The sequence below is a fragment of the Chrysochloris asiatica genome, unplaced genomic scaffold (assembly GCF_000296735.1).
Source record: "Chrysochloris asiatica unplaced genomic scaffold, ChrAsi1.0 scaffold00281, whole genome shotgun sequence".
Taxonomy (NCBI): Eukaryota; Metazoa; Chordata; class Mammalia; order Afrosoricida; family Chrysochloridae; genus Chrysochloris; species Chrysochloris asiatica.
Genome location: NW_006408799.1, coordinates 299361 through 324406, shown reverse-complemented (window position 1 = coordinate 324406; position 25046 = coordinate 299361). Strand labels below are relative to the sequence as shown.

Genomic DNA, 25046 nt, shown 5'->3' with positions numbered 1-25046 from the left:
CAGATTCAAAAGAGGATGTGGAATGAGAGATATCATTGCTGATGTCTGATGGATCTTGGCTAAAAGCAGAGAATTAAAGAAAGATGCTTACCTGTGCTTTACTGACTATGCAAAGGCTTTTGGTTGTGTGGACCATGACAAGCTATGGATAACATTGTGGAAAATGAGTATTTTGGAACAGTTAATTGTGCTCATGAGGAACCCGTACATACACCTAGAGGCAGTTGTTAGAATGGAACAAGAGAACACTGAATGGTTTTAAATGAGGAAAGTTGTGTGCCAGGGTTATATTATCTCACCATACTTATTCAACCTGTATGCTGAGCAAATAATTTCAGAAGGTGGATTATATGAAGAACAACGTGGCATCAAGATTGAAGAAAGACTCATTAACAACCTGTGATATGCAGATGATACAAGCTTGCTTGCCAAAAATGAAGAGGACTTAAAATACTTGCTGATAAAGATTTAAAAAAAAAACAACAACAGCCTTTGGTATGGCTGTAAAGACAACAAAATCCTTACCACTGGACCAATAAATAACATCAAGATAAATGGAAAACAAATTGAATTTGCCAAATACTTCATTTTGCTCAGATCACCATAAACCCTCATGGAAGCAGCAGTCAAGAAATCAAACAACGCATTGCATTAAGCAAATCTGTTAGAGAAGATCTGTTTTAAGTGTTGAAGAACAAAGATGCCAGTCTGAGGACTGAGGTGCGCCTGACCCAAGCCATGGTATTTTCAATAACCTCGTACGCATGTGACAGTGGACAATGAATAAAGAAGACCACAGAAGAATTGATTCATTTGAGTTATGGTGTTGGAGGAAAATATTAAAAGTACATGGACTGCCAAAAGAACCAACAGATCTGTGTTGAAAGTAGTCTGAGTGCTCCTTAGAAGCCAGGATGGTCACACTTCATTTCTCATACTTCAGACATATTATCAGTACAGACCAGTCCCTGGAGGAAAACATCATGTTTAGTAAAGTGGAGGGTCGGCAAAAAAGAGGAAGACCCCCAGTGAGATGGATCGGCAGAGTGGCAGCAGCAATGGCCTGAAGCGAAGCAATGACTGTGAGATTGGCCCTGAGCCAGGCAGTGTTTCATTCTGTTGTGCACAGGGTACCAACCTCACAACAACATACACATGCTTTACACACACAAACACACATAAATACGTGCGTTTATACATCCATATATCATGCATATGAACAATTCAAATGCATACATATAAACTGTTCTGCATGTGCACACGTGTGCTTGCAGGTACTATACGCACTCACAGGTGCACACACATGTAAGTGTTTGTACGTGTCCACCCATACAGATCCATACGCACTCGCATGTGAGTACACACAGAGACACGTGTGTGCCTGCACATGCTATACACACATGTATAACTTGTGTGCTATAAACATATACCTGTATGCACACATTTGATTCACATTGTTGTTATAGTTATTAAGTGCTGTTGAGTCGGTGCTGACTCATAGTGATACTGTATAGTTTCCAAGGAGTGGCTGGTGAGCTTGAACTGTCGACCTTGCAGTTCAAACCAACCTTGCAGTCCAGCGCATTAACCCACAGTGCTACAGCAAGACTCCTTGCTTCACATGTGCACATATATGCACTCATACCCACAGCGTAGTGGTTACGAATCAGGCTGCGAACCTTAAGGTCAGCGGTTCGAAACTACCAGCTGCTCCTTGGGAGAAAGATGAGGCTTTCTGCTCCCGTAAAGATTTACAGCCTCGGAAACCCTGTTACAGGGTCGCTATGGGTTGGAACCGACTCGATGGCACTTAACAACAACAACACATGCAAACACACATACAAATACATACACATTGCAATGCAGAGCCCTTGTGGTCAATGTCGGGACCTCAATCTGCCCACAACTTGACAGGATTTCTTATTGTAAGAGTGAGGTCTCCCAGGACCCGCCCTATTCTGTTCCTGATTTGCTCTGAGACCTAGAAGGGATGACTCTGTGGAACCTCACATGCTCCATCCACAAAGCAAGGATTCTCAGTGGACCTCCTCTGCCGTGAAAACTCCATGCGGATCAGAGATGGCAACAGGGCTGGCCTACCTGTGTGGAATCTTCGAAATGTCAATCTTCTCTTTAGAGGAGACGTAAGGTATCACCACCACTCTTTTCAAGTCTGGCAGCCCTGAGCAGAGACAGTGAAGAAACACAGGGTTACAGGGTACCAGACACCTAGTTGCAGATGTTTCAATGAAACGTAAATCAATCTAAAATCAAAACACCAAGGCAGCTGCTCACCAGTCCACTCCAATTGATAGCAGCCCATTTGTGTCAGAGTAGAACTGAGCTCCAAAAACTCAGCTTTCAACAGCTGAGTTTCCTTCTCAGGTACCTCTGGGCGGACTTGAACCTTCAACCTTCTAGTTAATAATCCAACAAGCTAATGGTTTCTACCACCCACCCAGGGGCTCTAGGGTGCAGATTCCTCAGAGATTCTGTAGGTCTTACAGCCAGGGAGGAGGCACACACCTTTAACGACCTGCTGCAGCTTGTCCATGTGGCTGTGCTGTTTGCCGTTGTACACGACGGCCTCCACAGAGAAGATGAGCTTAGGCTGGATCTGAGAAAAGCGGTCCAGGACTCCCTGGAAACAGAAGGCACACGGTCACAGGTCACCCAAAGACCTCAGGCCTTGGCTGCCAACAGAGAGCCACTTCATGTGGAGGGAAAGAACCCCACGTGCTCACATCCACCTCCATGGAAACCAACAGTATCAGGAAGGAGCGTGGGGCACAGCAGGAAAAGCGCTCAGCTGCTACACAACAGGTGGGCAGTTTGAATCTAGCAGTTACTCCACAGAAGGAAGATGGAGACCCTATGGGGGTGGGGGCAGAGGGCAGGCCTTCTCGGTCCTCTGGGTCACTTAACTGGGACCAGTATGACAGCAGAGGGTTTGATTGGGGTTTGGGGTGGGAATGGGCAGACATCTGAAGTCCGTCACATGATTGAACGCACACTCACAAATGAGAGTGAGGAGGATGTCTCTAAGACAACAGCTCCATCCGCTGGACTCAGACCCCAGCCCAGAGTCAGACACTTGGAAGCGGGCCCGCCAGGTAAGCCTGACGCAGGTCAAGTTTGAGAACCACCACATCAAAGATTCCAGGTCTAAGATTTATTTCATAACTGGGGGTGGGAGTAGTAATTTGTTTACCATAAAGTGGGTTCCTGCTCCTTGGAACACCTCAGGACAAAGGAGAAAAATTTTGTTCTGTTTCCCATTGTTTTCCATGAACTACACTCAGTGTAGACAGCAGGAAGAGAAAAAGAAAAAGGAGGCAGAGGACGGCTGTGGAGCCGTGAAGTGGGTGATGCTATTGGGCTGGCCAAGCAGGGTTCAGCTCCCTGAGTTCAGCACACGGCTCAAGAGAGAGCACAGTGAGCCGCCTTCACCACCATGGGGCACAAAGCGCGCACACACACCAGTGACACTGTGTCTGACCTGGAGTCGGCACTTAGCAACCACGTGAGCACTGAAACCAGCAGTGAGAAGGGCCGCCCTGTTTATGTGCATGCGCACAGACGTAGCCTTCTGACATCTCGGAAGAAGCCACTGGCTGAGTGGTAGACAGTGAAGCAGGGGAAAATCAGAGATTAACAAATGTCAACCGTGACCTCCTCCCACCAAGTGATGGCTGAGGACCCCAAATCACAAGGAACCCCAAGTGAGGGGGAGTGATCAGAGGAAAAGCCAGAGTGAAGTGGGAAAGGATCTGAGAGACGCAGGCCCAGGCCCAGAATACAGTGTAGCGAGGAGACAAGTTCCCCCGGCACTGAGGACACACATCCCACCCACCTGGGGACAAGGACCACAACTGAGGGCTCCCTTCACACCTGCCAAGCCAGAAGGGAAAGGGCATGGTATTTGTGGCAGGTGAGTCGTGCTAAGAGGAGACCCCAATACTGACAAATGCGCCCCCTAGATAATTCCACACAAGTGCCTGGGCCCCAGCACTGACATCAGAGTTAATGGCCCCGAGTCTAGAAACCAAATAATGAAATTTGGGATTTATAGAAGAGCCGATTTACAGACAGGACAGCAGGCTCCAGAAATCCCCGACTGCAGACAGGGCTGTCAAGTTTGAAGTGCAGAAGCTGGAAACTAGAAACGGGTGCTCTCTGTCAAGTAGACACTGGCAAACCCAGGAAGGGCACAGAGCCCAGGTCCTCCCTAACAGGATTCAGGCACAAAGCCCCACCTCGTCAGGGCCGCCGGAAGTTTCTCCAGGTTGGTTTTAGCTCCAAAAAGGAACTATAAACAAAAGGCGACCCGATATTGATGAACAAGCTCTGGGGCACTGGCATGATTTATCTGTACTGAGCGCCATGCCACATACTGTCATACGGGGCCATGGGCTGGCCCTCTCGACTGCCCCCAGGCCTGCTAGACCCTCTGCCATTCACACACTGACACACGAGCTGTCCACTGGTTCAGCTCACTTCACAGGTGACCACGGCCAACCACACACGCCAGCCTATCCTTGCAGGACATTGTTGTTGTTGTTGTTGTTAAGTACCGTGAAGTCGATTCCGACTCATAGCGACCCTACATAGGGTTTCTCCAGGGAGCAGAAAGCCTCATCTTTCTCCCGCGGAACCACTGGTAGTTTCGAACTGCCAACCTTGAGGTTAGCAGCCCGATTCATAACCACTACGCTACCAGAGCTCCTTACAGGACATAGAGGGGTCTACACCTTGTCCCACGACACAGGCAAATGAGGAGTGTTTCCAGGATGGACAGGCAGGAGGTGGGGGGCTGCCCTTCCTGACTAGCATATGTCCGTGAGCCACGAGTGTGATGGGGAGCAGAGCCAGGACACCTGGGGGCTGTACTGTGGGGCTCCAGACCCAGGAAATCGGGGTGGACACTAGTCCATCGGAGTAGCTTCTGTGGTGGCGTTTTGCTCAGGACAATGATCCGGAGTGCCCAGCCAAACTGGACAGCGGCAGCTAGAAGCAGGTTAGTGTCTGAAGCGCACCTGTGGCTGAAAAACCAACACCAGCACAGGAGGGTGACCTCCACGTCCACTTTGGTCCATCCTCCCCCTTGGCCTGTGGCTGCAGGTCCGGGGCCCCTAAGACCCAGTCCAGGAGCGCCACCGTCTGAGAAGTCAGGTCCAGTTGGGTTCCCCTGAGGAGTCCACAGCACGCCACCCCCCCCAGACCCTCAGGGCAGAATGGGGACCCTCACTTACGTTCACGCCGAAGTCTGGGGACGTGGAGCTCCAAATGGCACCAATGCTCGAGGCTGCCAGCATCGCTTCCACAGCATGTGCACTGTTGGGTAAATAGCCTGCGGAGGCACAGCAACCCTGAGAGCCGGGGCCCTGAGGAGCACAGCCAAGCCCAGCTGCCCACCCTACCTTTGCTGCCTCCTCACCACTCTCAGCCTTCTGCCCCGTCTCCAGGCCCTACTCAGAGCAACCTTTCCAGCCCTTCCCTACTCCCTGCTCCTGGGCTCCAAGGCAGCTGCCTTGGTCGTTCAGCTGTTGGGTAAATCAGAGCTCCTCCTTCCTCAGTGTCTCTGCACAGGCTTACATGCCATGCATACCTTCCCAGGTTAGCACCCTCAACTCAAGCAAGACCATCCTGCCCTCCACCACCCAAACTTAGGTCTAACCATTATATTCACCCTCAGTGCACACTGAGGGCTTCAGACAGTTGGCGGGAAAATGGAATTCAACAGATTTCTCCCTCACAGAACTCATCATAACTGTAAAGTAAGAATCATCTCAGTGACGACCGGCTCTCAGATGAGGACAGGGATGTTGTCTGCCTGTTCTCTGTGCTAGCCTGTCCTGGGCTATCAACCCCTCAAACAGCGGTCAGCATATGGACAAGTGGGAAGGTGTATGTATGGGTAGACGGATGGACAAGTATGGATGGGTAGGTGGGCAGTGGATGCGTGAATGGACTGGTGATACATGGGTGGATGGATGATGGGTGGAGGAGTGGATGACTGGTGGGTGGACGGGTAGGTGGATGAGAGGGTGGACAGAAGGAAGAGGGTATGAAGACTATTAGGAGTACATTCCAGAAAGGTCTACAAACTCATACAGGGCAAAGGAGTGGTCAGGCCCTCCACTGAATAGGAGCCTGGATTTTATAGCCAATAGAGGCAGAGAATCTTTATCATGAGAGTCTTCCATACATTCAACAAAGCTTCCCAAATCATCACAGGACAGGGCTTGGACATGCGGATCAAGGAGCCCAACGCCTCCCCAGAGCAATGGCATGGCCCCAAGTGACGGTACAGGCCCTCTGGACCCCTCTGAACTGTCTTCTTGGACCACATCAGTTGGTGCTTTGTGTCATGGGTGGACACCCACCTCCCCATCAGGCCGGAATCACCCCCAAAGAGCAGGTAGTGAGTTGTCTGCTGGGTCAGTGTGCCCTGCCCTGCGCCTAGCATAATGCAGGCCCAAGGATGTTTACTGAACAGACTGTGAGCGTAAACACGGCCATTACCCAAGGGCAGGGCCAGACTCACTAACTACCCCAGAGGCTGGAAGAGGCAGCTGATTTCCTGATAACTGAGAGATGGCACAGAGCCAGCACTTCTGAAGCAGAGGAGACCTTGGGGGACCACTTCACAGACCACAGAAGACTAAGCCATGCAGTCTTAACTGCAGCTTTTCAAGTCTTTACAGCACCTATCCATTTCATCCTCCTCTGGAATCATTCCCTAATGCCCTTGTCCAGGAATCACACAGGCCAGTGCTAGTAACTACGGTCAGGTAGGTCAGAAAGCACCAGCTGATTCTGAAAAGTCCAGGGCATCAAATACTCAAGCCATGGCCTTCTCAGTCTGCTCCTATGCGGACCAAAGCTGGACAAAGAAGAAGAATCAGAAAATTGATGTCTGAATTATGGTGTTGGTGGAGAATATTAAATATAGTACAGACTACCAGAAGAACACACAAATCTGTCTTGGAAGAAGTACTATTGGAATGCACCTTAGAAGTCAGGATAGTGGACTGTCCTCTCATGTACTGGAGATCTGTCATCAGGAGGGACCAGTTCCTGGAAGAACGACATCATGCCGGGTAAAGCACACAGCCAGTGACAAAGAGGAAGGTCCTCAACGAGACGCCCTGACACAGTGGCTGCAGCGATGTTCACACAGCAACAACGGTGAGGCTGGTGCAGGACCAGGCAGTGTTTTATTCTACTGGACATGCGGTCACTACGAGTCAGAACCGACTACTGGACATGCGGTCACTACGAGTCAGAACCGACTCAACGGCATCTAACAACAACAGGTCATCAGAGGCAGAGTCTCCAGATTCTTTCTCCAACACATTCTGCTCGCTGTTTCTCCTTCTCTGGGAAAAATCACCTCAAAAGGTGATTTTTAAAAATTTTAATTTGAGGAAAGAAAAAGTAGAGGGTGGAAGACCATGCTGCATCACTTTTCAACATTTTAAAAGAGTGCAGATTAAAGCACACCAAGCCAGACCCGAAAAGAGTGAGGTTTCAGCCCAAGGCATCTGCTCCAATCCTGGGCCCAGCGCCACAGTTGCTTTGTCAGAACAGGTTGATGCCAGGCTGCTAGGTGCCACGTGGTGTTCACAGACTGTGGTGTGCCAGTGAACAGAAGCTGAAGTTCCTGCCTTCAGCATGGGCAGGAGTACACAAACACACACACACACCACTGTGTGATGTCAGGAGTGATAAAGCACTACAAAGTAAAATAAAGCAGGAGACAGAGTGATGGGTCAGGGGACAAGATCACAAGGAAAGGCCTCCAAACAGGAACGTCTGAGCACAAGTCTCAGAGGATCCCACGTCCGCGTCCAGGGAGAGTGTGCCATGGAGAGTCCAAGGCGAGAGCAGACCTGGTATGCCCCTTCCTGTTTGATCTCTTTCTAGTGTGGAGCACTAAGAGTAGAGTCCAGTCCAGTCCACTCTGTCATCTGACAGCGAGACACAGGATCTTGTCCACCGGAAGCAGGCCCAGCCCCCTCCCCTCATGTGAGGTGATAAGACGTCACAGAAATCATTCCCTCTTCGCAAACACAGGCAGACACCTCCTTGAGGGGGGCTCACCCAGGGCAAACACAGACATTCCAAAGCCTAGAAGGGTCTCCTGTACGCAGCACTAGCCTACATGGAGGGGTGGGGTGGGGGGGGGTGTAGGATGGAGCTCACAACCACCAGGGCCCTCTGGAAAATGAAATCTTCACCTGCTTTGACCTGTGTACACACCTAGCCACTTTCAAATCACCTATCACTCCCCTGGGGCAGAGAACAGGCCTATTTACATTTGTTTCCACACAGCCACTGAAGTCAAAGTAGCACTCCAGATCTGAGTAGGCCCCTGTGACTCCCTGCCCAGAGAGTGGAGGAAGGGCAGAGCTGGGCACGGAGAAGGAGCGCGACCTGTGAGGTGAGGAGACATTACCAAAGGCCAAGGAGGTACAGGTAAAGGAACCAGCCCAGGAGATGTGAAGCAGGCAAGGGAGAGCAAAGAGAAAGGGGTGAGGAAATTAGAACGGAAGCGAGGAGCTTCCATGTGGATCCAGAGGGTGTCGCCAAGTCAGGGCAGGCTTCCGAGCAGGAGATGGACATAATTGTCACATGTCAGTTCCGTTGGTCCTGGAGTGAAACTGCATGGTCACAGAAGACACAAACCCGTCTTGGGGTTTAAGAATCAGATCCGGTTTCTGATTAAACTTTGACCTCAGCCACGCAGAGAGAAAATGACCATCACAATCAGCATTAGCATGGCCCAGCTTGGAAGCTATCCACTTGGCACCATCACCGCCACCATAGCCAACCTGGCGGACGCCCTGCTCTCGCCCCCAGGCAACCCCGGAAAGGACAGGAAAGGACAGAGCCCTGACTGTCACCCCGAGATGCAAGTGCTTTGGTCCCCTTAAGCAAACACATCTCAGTAAAGTAAAAGGTTGTAGTTGCTAAATATCGTTAAGTCAGTTCCAACTCACAGAGACACCACATAGGGTTTCCAAGGAGCAGTTGGTGAGTTTGAACTGCCAACCTTGTGGTTCATAGTCTAATGCTGATCTTACAGCGCTACTCCAGGAATCCTCAGCAGAGCAGAAGGTGGAGCCTACAAAATGTGGACAAGCAGCCTATCTCGGCTGCCCTGTTTAAGAGGAAGACACATGTCCAGAGAGGGGATGCTACTTGTGCCAACACACAAGGGGCCATCGGGAAGCATCAGAGTTATATCGTGTCTTGTGACTCAGAAAATCACACGCTCGCAACCTCTCAGGCACCACTACCAGAGGACGGACAAGCAGGAGAAACATGGTAGGGAGAAGCCCTGGGAGGTGATCTCAGAGGCCCTGTGGCAGGAAAGATCTGAAGCCTGGCCCCAGTCCTGAAGCAGCAGGTAGTGCCCATTGAGCCATTTCGTTTATCATCTTTGTGATGAAGAGCTCCAGGTATGAGAATTCATTCATGTTAAGAAAGGAGTACTGTGTGTGTGTGTGCGCGCGCGCACACACGCGTGCTGATCCCCCTTTGTTGTACCAGGGGGCTTCAGAAAAATTTGTTGAAACGTTTCATTATCTTTCTATTCCATTTTTTATTTTTTGAAGTCCCCTCACACATTACCTTTCCCTTCACCCAATTTAATCCGCATCTACCTTCCAACTAGAGGCTTACTCTCCCTGTCCCTCCTACTCCTGGAAACGTACAAAGAATGCTTTTCTTTCCATGACTTCTTACAATTGTTGTCGTTAAGTACCCTCGAGTCGGTTCCAAGTCACAGCGACCCTACATAGGGTTTCCTAGGAGCGGCTTGCAGTCCAGCCACGCATTGGCCTGCCGTGCCACACCAGGACTCCTTTTCTGACTGACTTCTTCCACTCAGCACAGTGTTCTACACAATCCGTTCATCGTCATTCCTTCATGTTGCATAGTGTCTCATTGTGTTTCTGTAACAGTTTGTTTATCCATTCTCCCATGGATGAGTGAGTACTTGGAGGTGGTTTCCATACAAAGTAGTACTTCTTATCATTTTCAGAAGCTGGGTGCTTCCATATAGATGAATATTCAACGAACACACTTATTTAAATTGCAGGTGCTTTTCAAGTCAGCACCCATTTTAAAGAAGTCCTTTTAAAAAGAAAAAAAAAAAATCATTTATTTACTTTTCTGCTCTGTCCTTGAGTTCCCATCTGTGATGCGGAGGGAGAGTGACTTTTAAGGCTCCATGGGGCTCTGGTCCTCTGGGGTCCAGTAAGCAAGAGGAAATCAGTCAAATGAGTCTGAGCTGATTAAATGCCTGCTCCAGGGTTTTCAGGATTGGAAAGTGCAATAGTGTCAGCACAACCATAGTGACATGGACCCTAGACAATGCTCTAGGGAAGCAGCTTGTGGGAAAGAGACAGGCCACCTCTCATGGAGGCTCAGGGCCGGTCCCCACCCCACTCCACTCCAGTGTTCGTTCAAAAGGCTCACCTTTACTGTAATTAAGCACCAACTGAACCATCTGGTGGTGTTTAAGGATCATGAAAAATTCACAGCTCAGCGTAAAGATCATGGTTGCTAGGGGAACACAGCAGGACAAACAGACCATGGGGCTTTGCTGCAGTGTTGTCTGGTGCCATCTAGTTGGTTCTGACTCATAGTGACCCAGTGTACAACAGTACAGAACGTTGCCTGGTCATACGCCATCCTCACAGTTGTTGCTTTGTTTGAGTTCATTGTTGCAGCCACTTGTCAGTCCATCTTATTGGGTCTTCCTCTTTTTCACTGACCCTCCACTTTACCAAGCATGATGTCCTTTTCTCCTGAAGAAACATCCAAAGTGTCTGAGACAAAGTCTCACTATCCTTACGTCTACGCAGCATTCTGACTGTACTTGTTCCAAGACAGATTATCTCCTTCTTCTGGAAGCCCAGCATCTGTTCAGGATTTTTCACCAACATCATAATTCAAAGGCATCCACCTTAAGGGCAGTAAAGCTATTCTGCATGGGGCTGTCATGGTGAACACAGGGCACTGAGCATATTAGAGCCCACAGGACCACAGAAGTGTGTAACCCAGAGTGGGCTCTACTGTGAACTGGAGAACTGTGGATGACGGTAACGTGCCACAAACCTGACTGTCCATCACACAGTCCCCCCTCATTTACCAACATGCCAGGAGTCGGGGAGGTCACTCTCCTCGAACTCATTAATGCTGGTCTCCTACTAACTCTTCTCTGAACACACATAGGTAGAGTCCAATAAAGTTACACATAACACCATACAATTCCACCATATTCAGAAAGTTGGTTTACCCTTATACCATGGTCCTAAGACACCCTTTAGGCCCAGAAGCGAACTCAACCCCATGGCTACTCAACCACACAAGATCAAAAGGGCAGCGGATGTTTGCCCAGGAGAAAGCTCAGCAGACAGGAAGAAGCAGGAAAGGGGATGAATGAACCAGGAAACACAGGGAGGAAAGTGCTATTAGTTGTGGTGATGGCTCTCAATGTCACCATACAAATGTATATGAACATGGAATGGAAAACCAATTTGCTCAGTAAACTTTCACCCAAACCACAATAAAAAGTTAAAAAAAAAAAGTGGCTCAACCTTCCAAGCCATTGTACCTCCATCCCCTCCCCGCCCCCCTCCAACCATCAGAACCAGCAGAACTACTTACCAACAACGCGGTCCCCCACTTTTACCCCCATTTTCCTCATTGCTGCTGCAAACAAAGCCACTTGCTGCCTCAACTCTTCAAAGGTCACCTTCACAATTTCCTCCTTGCCTTCTCCTGGAACAAGAAAAAGGGGGACGATACATTTGACCATCAGGAAGATGGAAGACGACAGGTTCCAACTCACAGACACGGAGCTGAAAGTCACAGCTGTTGAAACACAAGCCCAAGGAAACATTGTACCAACACAGGGAGCACAGGCTAACTATACGAAAGAGAGGGGCTGAGCCAGAGGGAACCTCGGAAATGCGAGAGACTGTCTATTAGGAACACTTTCATTAAGGGAAGAATCTAAGGTGTTTGAATATTTTTCAAGCTTTTGATATTGAAACCACTGTAGTCACAGGAAGTTGCAAAGATAGTACAGAGAGGTCCCATGGACCCTTCCCCCAGTGGTTGTAGTTTGCTGCTGTTATTGTTGGGTGCCTGAGAGTAGACTTTGACTCAGTCACCCCATATGACAGACGACTACCCTATAGGGTGTTCTTGGCTGCAATCTTTTTGGAAGGTTTACAAGGTCTTCTCTCATGGAGCCACTAAGTAGGTTCAAACCACTGACCTTTCAGCTAGCACTTAACCATTGTGCCACCAAAGCTTCTTGGTTACATCTTACATAACTTAATACAATATCAAAAGCAGGATATTGTTGACATTGTACATAAGCATAGTTCCTTGTCATTTTATCACATTTCCTGTCATTACTGTCAATTATGGCACCGAACCCTGTCACCACCAGTTACCACCACAGGCACCACAGAGAACCCTGTCACCACCAGTCACCACAGTCACCATACACAACCCTGTCACCAGTCACCACACACAACCCTGTCACCACCATAGTCACCACACACAACCCTGTCACCACCATAGTCACCACACACAACCCTGTCACCACAGTCACCACACAGAAGTTATCCCTATCAATCAGAACATGGAATACTCTCACCTCCAGTCATAGGCATGACACAGAACGCTGTCCCCACTTGTCACCACCACAAAGATCTCCTTCCTGCCATCCATCTGCAGTCGTGGCTCCTCCCCAGCCTCACTATCCCCTGACAAGCACAGATCAGCTCTCCATCTCCAAAACCCTACACGACATGGCCTTTTTAAACTGGCTACTTTCTCTCAGTGCCCTTAAGATTCATCCAAGAATTATTAAAAGTATCTTGTGATACTGTAGGATAAACACTGGACTGCTAACCACAAGGTTGACAGTTCAAATTCAACAGCCACTCATCAGAAACTCTATACAGGGTCACTATGAGTCAGAATGGACTCAACAGCACTTAACAACAATACCATCTATAAGTCAGTCCTGTTTACTGCTGGGTAGTATTCCACCTTTGGCTAGATTTAAGTCATGCTTTTTTTCCCCCCAGATTATAAAGGTAATGCAAGTTCTCTTATAGAAAGCTTTGATCATGCAAAAAAGGTCTGACTAGGAAAACACAATTGTCAACCTCGCCAGTAATCAAAGGTAAAATGGTGAGAGATTCATTTTCACTTAGTCCATTGGTTAAGGATAGACAAACGAAGCCAGGCTCCACAGCAGCTTCCAGTGACCCCGGCTTCCAGTACTCAAGCCCTTGTGTAGGACACGGCTGACCCTAGCTCAGAAAAGACACTGGTGCTGGTATTTTGCTCACTCTGGAGGAAACTAGCCCCATGGCATACGGACACTCAAGCAGCACAGCGGAGAGGCCCATCTAGTGAGGAAGTAAGGCCTCCTGCCAACAGCCAGAGGAGTGCACCTTCTCGGAAATGAGCCCTCCAACCCCAGTCAAGTCTTCCACGCTGGGCAACATCTTGACTACCACCTCACACAAGAAGCCCTAGGCCAGAAGCACACCGTGAATGTGTCACTTCCGAATGTGTAACCCACAGAAACTCTGTGGTAATAACTGCTAGTTTTAAGCCACCATTTTAGGCTGTTGCATAGCAACAGATAATAGCCCTGGGAAGACTCGGGGGTTGGATGGCAAAGAAAACTTATTTGAACATTCCCTTCAGAGCTAAGCTGTCAATCCTTTGACCACCATCTTGGCAGCAAATATATTACTCCTGATAGTTGTTTACTTTTCAGCTCTACAACATGAAGGATCTCTTTTCCAAACTGATTCAGTATTCAAAGGGGATTTCCCTTTGGTGTGAATCTAGATTATCCTTTATCAAATCTGTGGCAAGCTGTATGTGCCAACCACTCTTCCGGTACCCTCCTCCTAGGGTATAGCCCAGGCGGTTTTAGGGCCTGTGTTAATGCCCGACCACCTGACATCCATTGTTTCAAGACAAAATGTGCTGACCGTGTGGACACAAGATGGGCTCACACAGCTGTTTGTGTCAGGGCAGACACTTGCTCTGCCTCTGGAGAAACACATGGGGGGAGAACTGACTACCAAGATCACAGCTCCCTGCTGGGAGGAAGGGCCAGTGGGAGAAACACAAAGACAACAAAAACACAAGGATGTTTCCATCCTCACGCCAATAAGAAGTCAATTCCATTCCGTACTCTGTAAACTACATGTGTCCCTGGGATGGGCCCTTACCTCCACTGTGCACGGGAGGCAAGGGAGAGCTCACTGGGGACAGGCGCTCACGTACTGCAAGACAAAGGGATGGCCGGGAGGTGTGGCGATATCAGGCAAGGAGGGGGAAGTGGGAAACAGAGCTCGAATCCACAAGCATTCCTTAAGCCTTTCTAGAAAGAGCTAGGCTTTTAAAACAGGGGAAAGGCAACCTGCTGTGTGTTCAGCAGGAGTTGTCCAGGAGGGTTAGGAGGCACCCCCAGGTCAGTCCCCGGCCAGCCTCCCATGTGACCAGGCCTGAGCGGATTGGCCGGCTTAGCAACAAACCAATGGTTGTTTCTTCTCTGCTTTTTCTTGTTGTTTGTAAAGAGGGAAGATTCACATTTGATGTTGCTCACTTTCCAAGAGTAGAGACAAGGACATTCATTGCCTGAGCACACGTTTAAAGGACCCAGGAGAATAAGACACTAGAGAGACGAGCAGTCTAGCTCTTCACGATGACCGAGGCTGGGGCTGAGGCTGTCCCAGAGACATGGACAGAAGGGTCGTGGACTCCGGGGAGGTACAGGCTCCAGTCTCTGCTGTTAAGTGCCATCAACATGGTTTCGCCTCAGAGCAGCCAGGTACACAGTGCTTTCTGAGGAGTGGCAGGTGGGTCTGAACCGCTGACCTTGTGATTAGCAGTTCAATGCTTAGCTTACAGCGCCACACCAGAACTCCTAACGATGAACAGAATATCACACAGCCATACAACATCACTTGGCATTTGACAAGATGAAATTTTGATCCACGTTCTGACATATGAACGAACCTCTGAGTAGCTATTTACTACCAACCAGCTGCCATGTGTGTCAGAGTTGAACTGTGCTCTACAGGACTTTCAGCTGACTTGTCAGAAATAGATTACCAGGACTTTCTTCCAAGGAACCTCTGGGTGTGTGGGGGCTCAAACTCCCATGGTCTCAGTTTGCAGTAGGGTACATTAGTTGTTCACACTATCCAGGACTCCATCTCTGAGGTCCTTATTTACTATGGTAGCACTTGTTGTTAACTACCATGGAGTCAGTTCCGACTCATAGCAATCCTATATAGGGTTTCCAAGGAGTGGCTGATGAGTCTGAACCACTGACCTTGCATTTCAAACCGACCTTGAGGTCGAGTGCTTATCCTCTGATGCCACACCAGAACTCCTGTGGCATGTCATTTTGCCCATCAAACAACATGAACCATTATTACCTGTATTCTCCATTTCCCAAAGATAATAAAATGTCAGCAGATGAACTATCAAGCTACAGCAAATACACAGAGGAAACATAGGGGAGTATTTCTGAGGGCAAGGAGCCAGTCTGAGAAGGCTACACACTGTATAATCCCACCTCCAGAACAGTCAGGAAAAGACAAACTACACAAAAGAGAAGTGGGCTCCAGGGGCTCAGGGCCAGGGGGCAGGGCCGACAGGTGGCGCTCAGGGCATCTTTAGAAACCACATTTGAAAGAACCTGTGTCGCTGGTTCTCAAACAGCCCCCAGTGTAAACAATGTGCAACAGTTACGAGTCACCCACCCACACTGCTTCACCCAGTCAGAAGGTGCGAGGTGCTCCTGATGTCAGCGCTGCTGCGTCGCTTCCAACTCTCAGGGACGGACCTTCTACAGGGTTTTTTGTTGTTGTGTAGTGCCATCGAGTCGATTCCGACCCACAACAACCCTGTATACGGTTTCCAAGGAGAAGCTGTTGTGCTTGAATGACCAATCTTGCAGTTCAAATGACTTTGCAGTGTGACACATTAGCCCACAGCGCCACACCAGGACTACAAGGTTTGGGAGGCTGTAAATCTTCATGGGAGCAGAAAATGTCATCTTTCTCCCGAGGAGCAGCTGGTGGGCTCAAACCGCTGACCTCGTGGTTAGCAGTCCAGTGCTTACACTACAGAGCCAACAGTGCTCCTAAGATGTTAAAAAGAGGGTAAACTGTAGGGAGGGGAAGGGGAGACTATGGGACCTTCCTGTGCTTTCTTAAAATTTTCCTGTAAACTTCAAACTGCTCTAATCAATGTAGTGGTGGTAGCTGGCAGATACTACAATCCCCAACTCATTGGAACCCCATGGACCACGGGACCAGAGCATGGGGATCCATACAGTTTTCACTGGTTGACTTTTGGAAGTCCATCACCAGGTCTTTCTTCCTGATCATAATGTGCAGCCTCCATTGACAGACGATGGTGGCTGCGTTTAAGGATGCATTGACTGGGGATCAGGCCTAGGTCTCCGGCAGTCTGATGAGAAAGTCAGTGGGTGACTTAATTACAGCAGATATGTGACAAGATACTGTTTGACTATCAACTGGTGATGTTTCTGAGTTCCCCAGAGTCCCCGCGAACCCACGGTGCTGCGGGTGACAGGAAGGACTCACTTGCAACATACAGAGCGACGCGGTCATTGTCTTTGTGGCGCAGGAGGTTTTCTGCATAGTTTAGACGGCTGCCTTTGAACCACTCGGGCACATCCGCGATTCCTTTCGAAGGGTCCACAACCTGCAGAACAAGATATACATGCAAGAGCTACATCCCACTTCCCAGAGAGATAGTCCTACGGACTGAATCCTGACTCTGGTCTAAAGGTTTGCACTCAAAATAGAAATTACTGCCAAGGGATGCCACACACTGCCGTCCATCTACTTTCAGTAAATACCTACTGAGCACTTGATTAGAGATGCTAGAGACCAAGTGAGTAAGGCACACGTGACTCCTACCAGCAGCCAAGGCTCTGACAGATACCAGACAACCAGGAGATGGAGCCACAGGGGCCAGGGGCAGAACAAGGCCCCTCCCAGTGTGACTTCCTGTTCCTGAGTCTACTTCTTCAGGGTTCTGAAACCTTCCTTTCCTTCTCAAAGTGTCTACAGATAAGCCTCTCAGATGGCCACCCTGTAACCAGACCAAACATGCACAATGCACAGTACTTTCAATAACAGGATCGCCCTTCCCCAGATTTAAAAAAAAAATCAGTTGCGTCCAGTAGCTTATGACTCACTACGACCCCACATGTGCAGAGCACTGCTGCGCTCTGTGGGTTTTCATGGCGAGGTTTTTGGAAGCAAATCACCAGGCCTTTCTTTCAAGGCGTCTCTGGGTGGACTCACATCTCCAACCTTTCTGTTAATGGCAGAACTGTCCATGCCATGCTTCCCTCACTTACTTACTGAGTTTTAGTGTGAGAAATTATAACAGTCTCGAAAATCTGTGCTAAAATATAAAATGACTTGGAGTTTCAGAAACAACAACCTACTGCTAAAGGAAAGGGTCAGTTCTCAGAACTGACCCCTGGGGCCCACAGATGATAGTCTCAACACGCCCCCAACTCGGACACAGATTAATGCCAATTCGCCAAGGCAATGCCTTTCCTTTTCCAACGATGGAAGGTTGTTACCAGAGATAAGATTCAGAGTTCCCCAAAATTATTTTTGTTGTAATTGTTGTTGTTGTTACGTGCCATCAGAGCAACCCTATGCACAACAGAACGAAACACTGCCCGATCAATCGTTAAATATAATGCATTAGCAAATTCTACTCACCTCATCATACATACGTGAGAAGACAATTCCACTGAATTTCCAGAACTCTGCCCAGAAGTCGGAGTAAGACTTCACTGACCAATGATACAAGTCATCATAATTTTCTAAAAACAAGAGGGAAAAAAAAGAAATGGCCCATAGTTCAGATAAACCTTTGTTGTTGTTGCTGTTATGTGCCATCAAGTCCAGTCATCCTCACAGCAGCCCCTGTGACAGATAGAGACGCCCCATAGGGTTCCCCAGGCTGTCACCTGTACGTGAGCAGATCCCCAGGTCTTTCTCCCGTAAAGCCGCTGGGTACGCCAGAGCCCCCAACCGTTCAGTTAGCAGCCAAGTGCTTAACCACCGAGACTCTTCAGACAACCCTGAGAAGGCAAGGCTCAGTGTTCCATAGTAAAATGGCCCCCTCTAAGGAACTAGAGGCGTGCCTGAGTGGTTGAAAGGTCATGGATTTATAGGGAGGAAACCACTGCTACTCCCCAAAAGGAACAATAAGTGAGAGGCAGTGAAGTCCCGTCTTGGCCACCTTGCCTGAGAACAGACTCTGGAGCGAGCACACAGGGTCCAGAGCCTGCGCAGCCTTCCCTGAGCCAGGTAACCTGTCGAGTGGCTTAGCTCGCTGTGTCTCAATACTCCCATCTGGGAAATAAGGGTGGTTAACAGTACCCCTTCATAGGGCTGGTCTGCAGACTGAGCTGAGCACACATATAAAGTGCTTAGAGCAGAGCCTTCCACATAATCCATCTTATATAGAGGTTGCTATTACTATCGCATGCAAACTTAGGAGATAGTTAAGTAGTAGACGGAAAAACCCAAAAGCTCAAAACAGATAGATTCGTGGTGGCCGTCTCATGCCAATACAATGTTATGAGGTTTGGGGGGATTGACGTTTTGATTCTTGAATACACAAGTCACATGGTACAAAATGCTGTCCAGCCAGTCCCTGACATATGGCAACCTGATACACACTGGAACAGCACACTGTTCACTCCTACACTATCCCTAGAATCAGTATGGATGGACCCAGTGTGAACCACAAAGTTTTCAATGGAAGGTTTCCTAAAGTCCATAACCACACCTCTCTTCCTAGGCCATCTTTGTCTGTCCACTGAAGTCAGTTCAGCACCCTGATGTTGTTGTTAGGTGCCATCGAGTCGGTACTGATTCATAGCAACCCTGTGCACAACAGAACGAAACACTGCCTCGTCTTGGGCCAACCTCACAATTGTCGCCACACTTGAGCCCATTGATGCTGCCAATATGCCAATTCATCTCGCTGGGGTCTTCCTCTTTTTCTCTGACCCTCCACCTTTCAAACATGATATCCTTCTCCAGTGACTGGTCCCTCCTGACAATATATCCAAAGTATGAGAGACGAAATCTGGCCATCCTGGCCTCCAAGGAGCACTCTCTGGCTGCACTTCTTCCAACACAGATCTGTTGGTTCTTTTGGCAGTCCACGGCACTTTCAATATTCTCCTCCAACACCATAACTCAAATGCATCAGTTGTTCCACAGTCTTTCTTATTCACTGTCCAGCTTTCGCATGCATATGAGGTTATTGAAAATACCGTGGCTTGGGTTAGGTGCACCTTAGTCCTCAAGCTGACACTAGTGACAAATAAACCTCAAATAATACAAGGAGCACTGGCCAGGAGCACAGACCCAGGTCTCCCTAATAGAAGAATTGTCCCTAGTATAAAATGACAAAAGAATCAATAGGATTCTGTGATTAAAACAAAACAAAGCAATCCTCCCTGTAGCCCAAAGCCATCTAGCTCTTCTTCCTGAGACAATCAGCTGTGAAGATTTGTTGGTGGCTTCCCAGGCATATTTAATGCATAGAACAGAAATACCACCTCAGCTGTCATCTGGTGAGACAGCAGCTGGCCACATCATCTATTTGCACCACTCAGGGACAAAACACAACTAAACAGAAAAGCTGTTTACATGTACCACTCCTTCCCACTTTCATACTACTGACAACAGGTGCTAACCTTGGAAACCCCCTCCCCCACTGGGCCTCACCCCTCTCTTTATTAATATGTAAACAAGATATACGTTCATAGACATTAATGCATGAACAGGATGCATGTTCACACATATCAATACATGAACAGGATACGTGTTCATAGATATAAATACATGAACAGGATATAAGTTTATAGATACGATACATGAACAGGATACACGTTCATAGATATAAATACATGAACAGGGTACATGTTCACAGATATTAGTACATGAACAGGATATGCATTCACAGATATTTCCAAATTCAAAGTAGACAAGACACTCTTAGCAAAACCTCCCTCCTTCCTGCCTCTGGCTACTGAGTTTACCTAAGACAACTCAGTCCTGTTATTTTTTACTTCTCCAAAAAAGACCCTGAGAAAAAAAGGGGGTTTTCTCCACTTTTACACAAATGGTAGACTATTTCACCCACTGAGAAAGATGGCATGATGATGTCAGACCCCCTCTAACTAACTCAGAGGATATGGGGGAGAATGATCAGCATCAGCATCAGCCCAAGGCCCAAGATACCTATAAGACAGTGGTCAGACAGACCTCCACCTTCCAACCTTTATACAGTTCTGATCCCAGCCGTCCCTCCCACGATGCTCTATTTATTCTCTGCTGGGTTTGATCATCCATGGCCGGGTCCGCACGGAACTCACAGGCAATCCTCACAGTGACGGGGTGATTAGGGAAGGACCAGCTTACAGCTCAGGGTCAGGAAGCACGTAGACAGTGTCCCTTCCTGGGTGCAGGACAGCTCTCCTAGCTTCTGTCGGCCCCTCAGGACAGGCCTAATTTCCACACCTTCTGGTATACCGCTCTCTCAGCCTCCGGCCTGTCTGGCCAAGTCCTTTGTTGTCACTTTGTTGCTGCAGTGGTGAAGTACTGTTGAGTTGGTTCCGACTCATAGCGACCAAGTATAGGGTTTCCAAGGAGCAGCTGATGGGTTTGAAACAGTTACCTTGTGGGTAAGCAGTCCAGGGCTGATCTTACAGCCCCACACCAGGACTCTACCACACGCTTTAGCTCCATCAACGAGTACCCAGAGGCACTGTTCCAGCAGTATGCCTCCTGTCCAAAGGCTCTTATTCTGCACACAGTGGTCCGCACACCCCAGCCCACCCTACACCATCTCACGCCGCTCTCCTGGTTCTGCTGCCCCACTTCTCACCACCCTGCGCCATCTCCAGAGCTACAGCTCTCCCTACCTCCTGAGGCTGGGAGGTTCTCGGCACAGGGAGTCTGGATCCAGAGGACAGGCTCCCCTCCTGGAACTTCTTTCCTGGAGGCAGTGAGGTCTCCCCTTCCTGCCTGCTCTGGGATGGCTCATTTTAAACCAAGCAGGATGGTGAAACTGACCAATCCCCTAATTTGCATGGTTTGCACCAGACTGCAAAGCCGTTTGAACTGCAAGGTGGGCAGTTTAAGCTCACCAGCTGCTCCTCGGAAACCCTATGGCACTTAACAACAACCACCCAGTCATTTGGTGAGAGTTACAAGACCATGCTGTCCTGGGCACAGCGCCAAGGGTCACTTTTACACCCTTGCTCTTTCACTGTAGATCTTCCCTGCTCATGCAGGAAAAGCTGCTGTCTTATTTTTTAACAAGGACACAGGACACCACTGATAATGTGTACAGTATTGGGGCATTTAAGCTACTTCCAGCTTGCTGCTTATGAAATATACACCCCTGTAGTTTTAAACAGCATAAAAGCTGCAGGTGCTAACAGAAGACATCCAAACCAAACCCAGACTCCCTCTGAGGGGCAATGAACCTTCACACCCACGTCAACTCAATGACTGTTCCACCCACCACAGGAGCTCCAGGGCCAAGCTGGACGGCTGTGAGTCTCGGCACTGCCACTTTCCAGACATGAGCTAGGGCAGTCTAAGCCTCAGCTTCCTCATCTGTAAAATGGCGTAGATGATACGACTCACCTAAAAGGTCTACAGGCCGCTAAATTCAGCTTAGCTCATAAAGAGCACAGCATCAGACTCTAACTCCTGACCCTGGCCCTGACCCTCACCAACTAGTCCAGGGAAGATAAACACTTGGTGGGGAAGGGATGACTGGGAGTGCATGCTGAGCTAACAAGAAGAGAGGACAGAACGTCCAGACCTATGACTATCCAGGAGGGGGCCCACTGGAGGAGAAGGAGGCAGTGCAGCCCCAGGGTGTGGCCCCAAGAGGGGCCCAGAGCCACCTGTGGGAAGCAGCACTGGCCAGACAGGCCCCACTACAAGTCTGTTTCGTTTGATTTTAATCACCTCAGCCTCCCTGATTTACGACATGGCCCGGATGGAAGCATGCCCTCTCAGGGCAGAGTGAAGGGACAGGTGGAAGCAAATGTGGGAATGGGGCAGCGACACCCAGTTTACAGATGAAATTTGGAGTTTTGGCCTCTCCTGAGAAAGTTGCACCAAGTCCCAGATGGTCCTGCTCCTCTGTCCCTAGGGCCTCCCAGCAAACACGCCACTGAGCAAAACTGCCCTGTATCACCAACAAGACACTATAGAAATGACTGAGTGTGGCTACCAAGGCCAGGTCTGAAAAGACACCGCAGGGCACCTCAGTAAGTGGAACATGACACCACATGCCTTAGTCATATCGAGCTGCAGTAACAGAAACACAGCTGCAACCTGCTCCAGAAGCTAGAAGTCCAGCTTCTCTCTCCGTGGAGGATCTGGATAAAGGGCCCTGTCTCTCCTGAATTTCTGCTCCTGAGCTGTCTTCACGTGGCCTTGCTTCTCTCTTCCACATCGGTACTTTTTTCATTTGCTTGTTGAATCTCCTTCATGTCTCAAAGGCGATTTACTCAAAACACCAAAACCAAACCCACTGCCATTGACTTGATTCCCACTCATAAGGATCCTACAGGCTAGCTGACCAACAGGGTTTCCAAGGCCATCAATCTTTACAGAAGCAGACGGTCTGCTCTCTCCCACACTGCAGCCTGTAAGCTCAAACTGCTGTCCTTTGTAAAACAAGCCAAGTGCTTAACCATTGCACTAGCAGGGGACTTAAAACATTGTTGTTGCTAAGTGCCATCAAGTCAGTTTCGATTCATAGGGACCCTGTAGAGGGTTTCCAAGGAGTGGCTGGTGAATTTGAACTGCCAGTCTTGTGATTCAAACCAACCTTGTGGTCGATTCCAGGATTCCTTGTTAGGTGTTTGAGGCAGGATTTAGCATAGGTGTGTCTTAAAGGGAGTCCTAGTGTGGTGCTCTAGGATAAGCACTGGAATTCTAACCAAAAAGTCAGTGGTTCAAATCCACCAGCTGCTCCTCGGAAATCCTAAACAGGAGTCAGAAGGCAACTCCATGGCACTTAACAACAACAACACACACACAACAAAGACAAGGCATTACCAAACAGGATGATAACCACCACACAGAGGTCAAGCAGTTATTTCTGGAGAAGATAATTCACCCTAAATCGCAGCAATCCCAATCCTAGGTATGTTTCCCGAAAGTGAAGGCAGGAATGCAGACGGAAACCTGAACACCTGTGATCATGGCAGGCTGCACCTTTCCCAACAGTCAGCAGACGGACTTGCCACAATATCCATCAGCAGAATGGATCAACAAAAGGTCATCTGTCCATACAATGGACTATGACGTCACAGTAAAGGAAAATGAAGTCCTGATGGATGGATGAACCTTGAAAGGACTGTTGTTGTTACATGCCATTGAGTCAGTTCTAACCCACAATGACCCTATGTCGTTTCCAAAGAGCTGCTGGTGAGCTTGAACTGATACCCTTGCGGTTCAAACGACTTTGTGGCCCAGTGCACTAACCCACAGCACCACACCAGTTGCCCAAGGGTAATATTGTCCTTTAAAAATAACCACTGTGTCACCAGAGTCCACATAGCACATACGTTGTTGTTAGGGCCATCAAGTCGGTTCACAGAGACTCTGAGTGTCACAGAAGCAATACTGTCCCATCCTGTGCCGATCGTCCATCATTACTGTCTCAGCCCGTTGTTTCAACCCCTGAGTTATTCCCTCTCACTGGTGGTCTTCTTTTTCATTGACCTTCTACTTTGCCAAGCATGATGTCCTTCTCTAGGGACTGGTCCTTCCTTCCAGCCTCATTTGTAAGGAGCATTCTGGTTGCACTTCTTTCAAGATAGCTTTGTTCTGGGAGTCCGTGTTTTATTTCATCTTCTTTTGTTGTTGTTGTTGTTAAGTGCCATCGAACCGGTTCCAACTCATAAAGACCCTGTACAGGGTTACTGAGGAGTGGCTGGTGGGTTTGAACCACAAACCATGTGGTTAGCAGTCTAGTGCCTGCCCAACAGTGACACACCAGGACTGCAAGACCAAAATTAAAGGCATCAATTCTTCTTTCTTATTCTTTGTCCGGTTTCACACACATCTGAGTTGACTGAAAATACGATGCCTTGGGTCCGGTGCCCCTTAGTCTTCAAAGTGACATCTTTGCTTATGAACACTTTAAGGCGGTCTTTTGTAGCAGATTTGTCCAATGCAATCCACCGTTTGATTTCCTGATTGCTACTGTCAATACAAGGAGCTCTGGTAGCATAGTGGTTACGAATCAGGCTGCTAACCTCAAGGTCAGCAGTTCAAAATACCAGCTGTTCCACGGGAGAAATATGAGGCTTTCTGCTCCCGTAAACATTTACAGCCTCGAAAACCCTGTGCAGGGTCACTATGAATCAGAACCTACTCCACAGCACACCACCACCACCATGAATACACATATGTATATGCAGGCACATATATTCATGGAGGACATAAATGCACACATTCCTCAAGTATTCCGAAACTGAAAGCTTAGAACCATAGTCCCATGGGACATCCAGCATAACAGAGCTCACAAAAATCATACTCTGCATCCTAGTGAAATATGAGTAGTGTCCAGAGTCTTAAAAGCTGGTGAGCAGAGAACAAACAAGATGGTGGATCGGGGGGGGGGAGAAGGTGCAGTAAGGAGCTCCATGGGCAACAACACAGAATACAGGACCAAGCAGGCTCAGGGGATGGTCCCAGAACTCTGAACCACATATATAGGAATATTTAGAAGGTTGGAAGGCTTACAGCTGAGGGAATTTGTGGCAGAAGCAAGAAATCCATTGCTTTCTAATTCAAGACGCTCAGCTGCTCTAGGAGCCATCATCTTGGGGGAGACCAAGCAGGGAAAGGTTCGGAGAGGCCACAGAC

At 48.7% G+C, this 25046-nt stretch overlaps 1 protein-coding gene across 1 annotated transcript in view; it reads right to left on the bottom strand.

The window, feature by feature from the left end:
• AACS (acetoacetyl-CoA synthetase) overlaps positions 1-25046 on the bottom strand; it is a 67021-nt gene that overhangs the window by 34753 nt on the left and 7222 nt on the right. The window contains exons 2-7 of the mRNA XM_006874522.1: positions 17841-17944; positions 16680-16800; positions 11683-11796; positions 5253-5350; positions 2527-2641; positions 2101-2182 (exon numbers count right to left, since the gene is read on the bottom strand). Of these exons, the coding sequence (XP_006874584.1) occupies positions 2101-2182; positions 2527-2641; positions 5253-5350; positions 11683-11796; positions 16680-16800; positions 17841-17944 (634 nt within the window). The remainder of the gene's footprint in view (positions 1-2100; positions 2183-2526; positions 2642-5252; positions 5351-11682; positions 11797-16679; positions 16801-17840; positions 17945-25046) is intronic.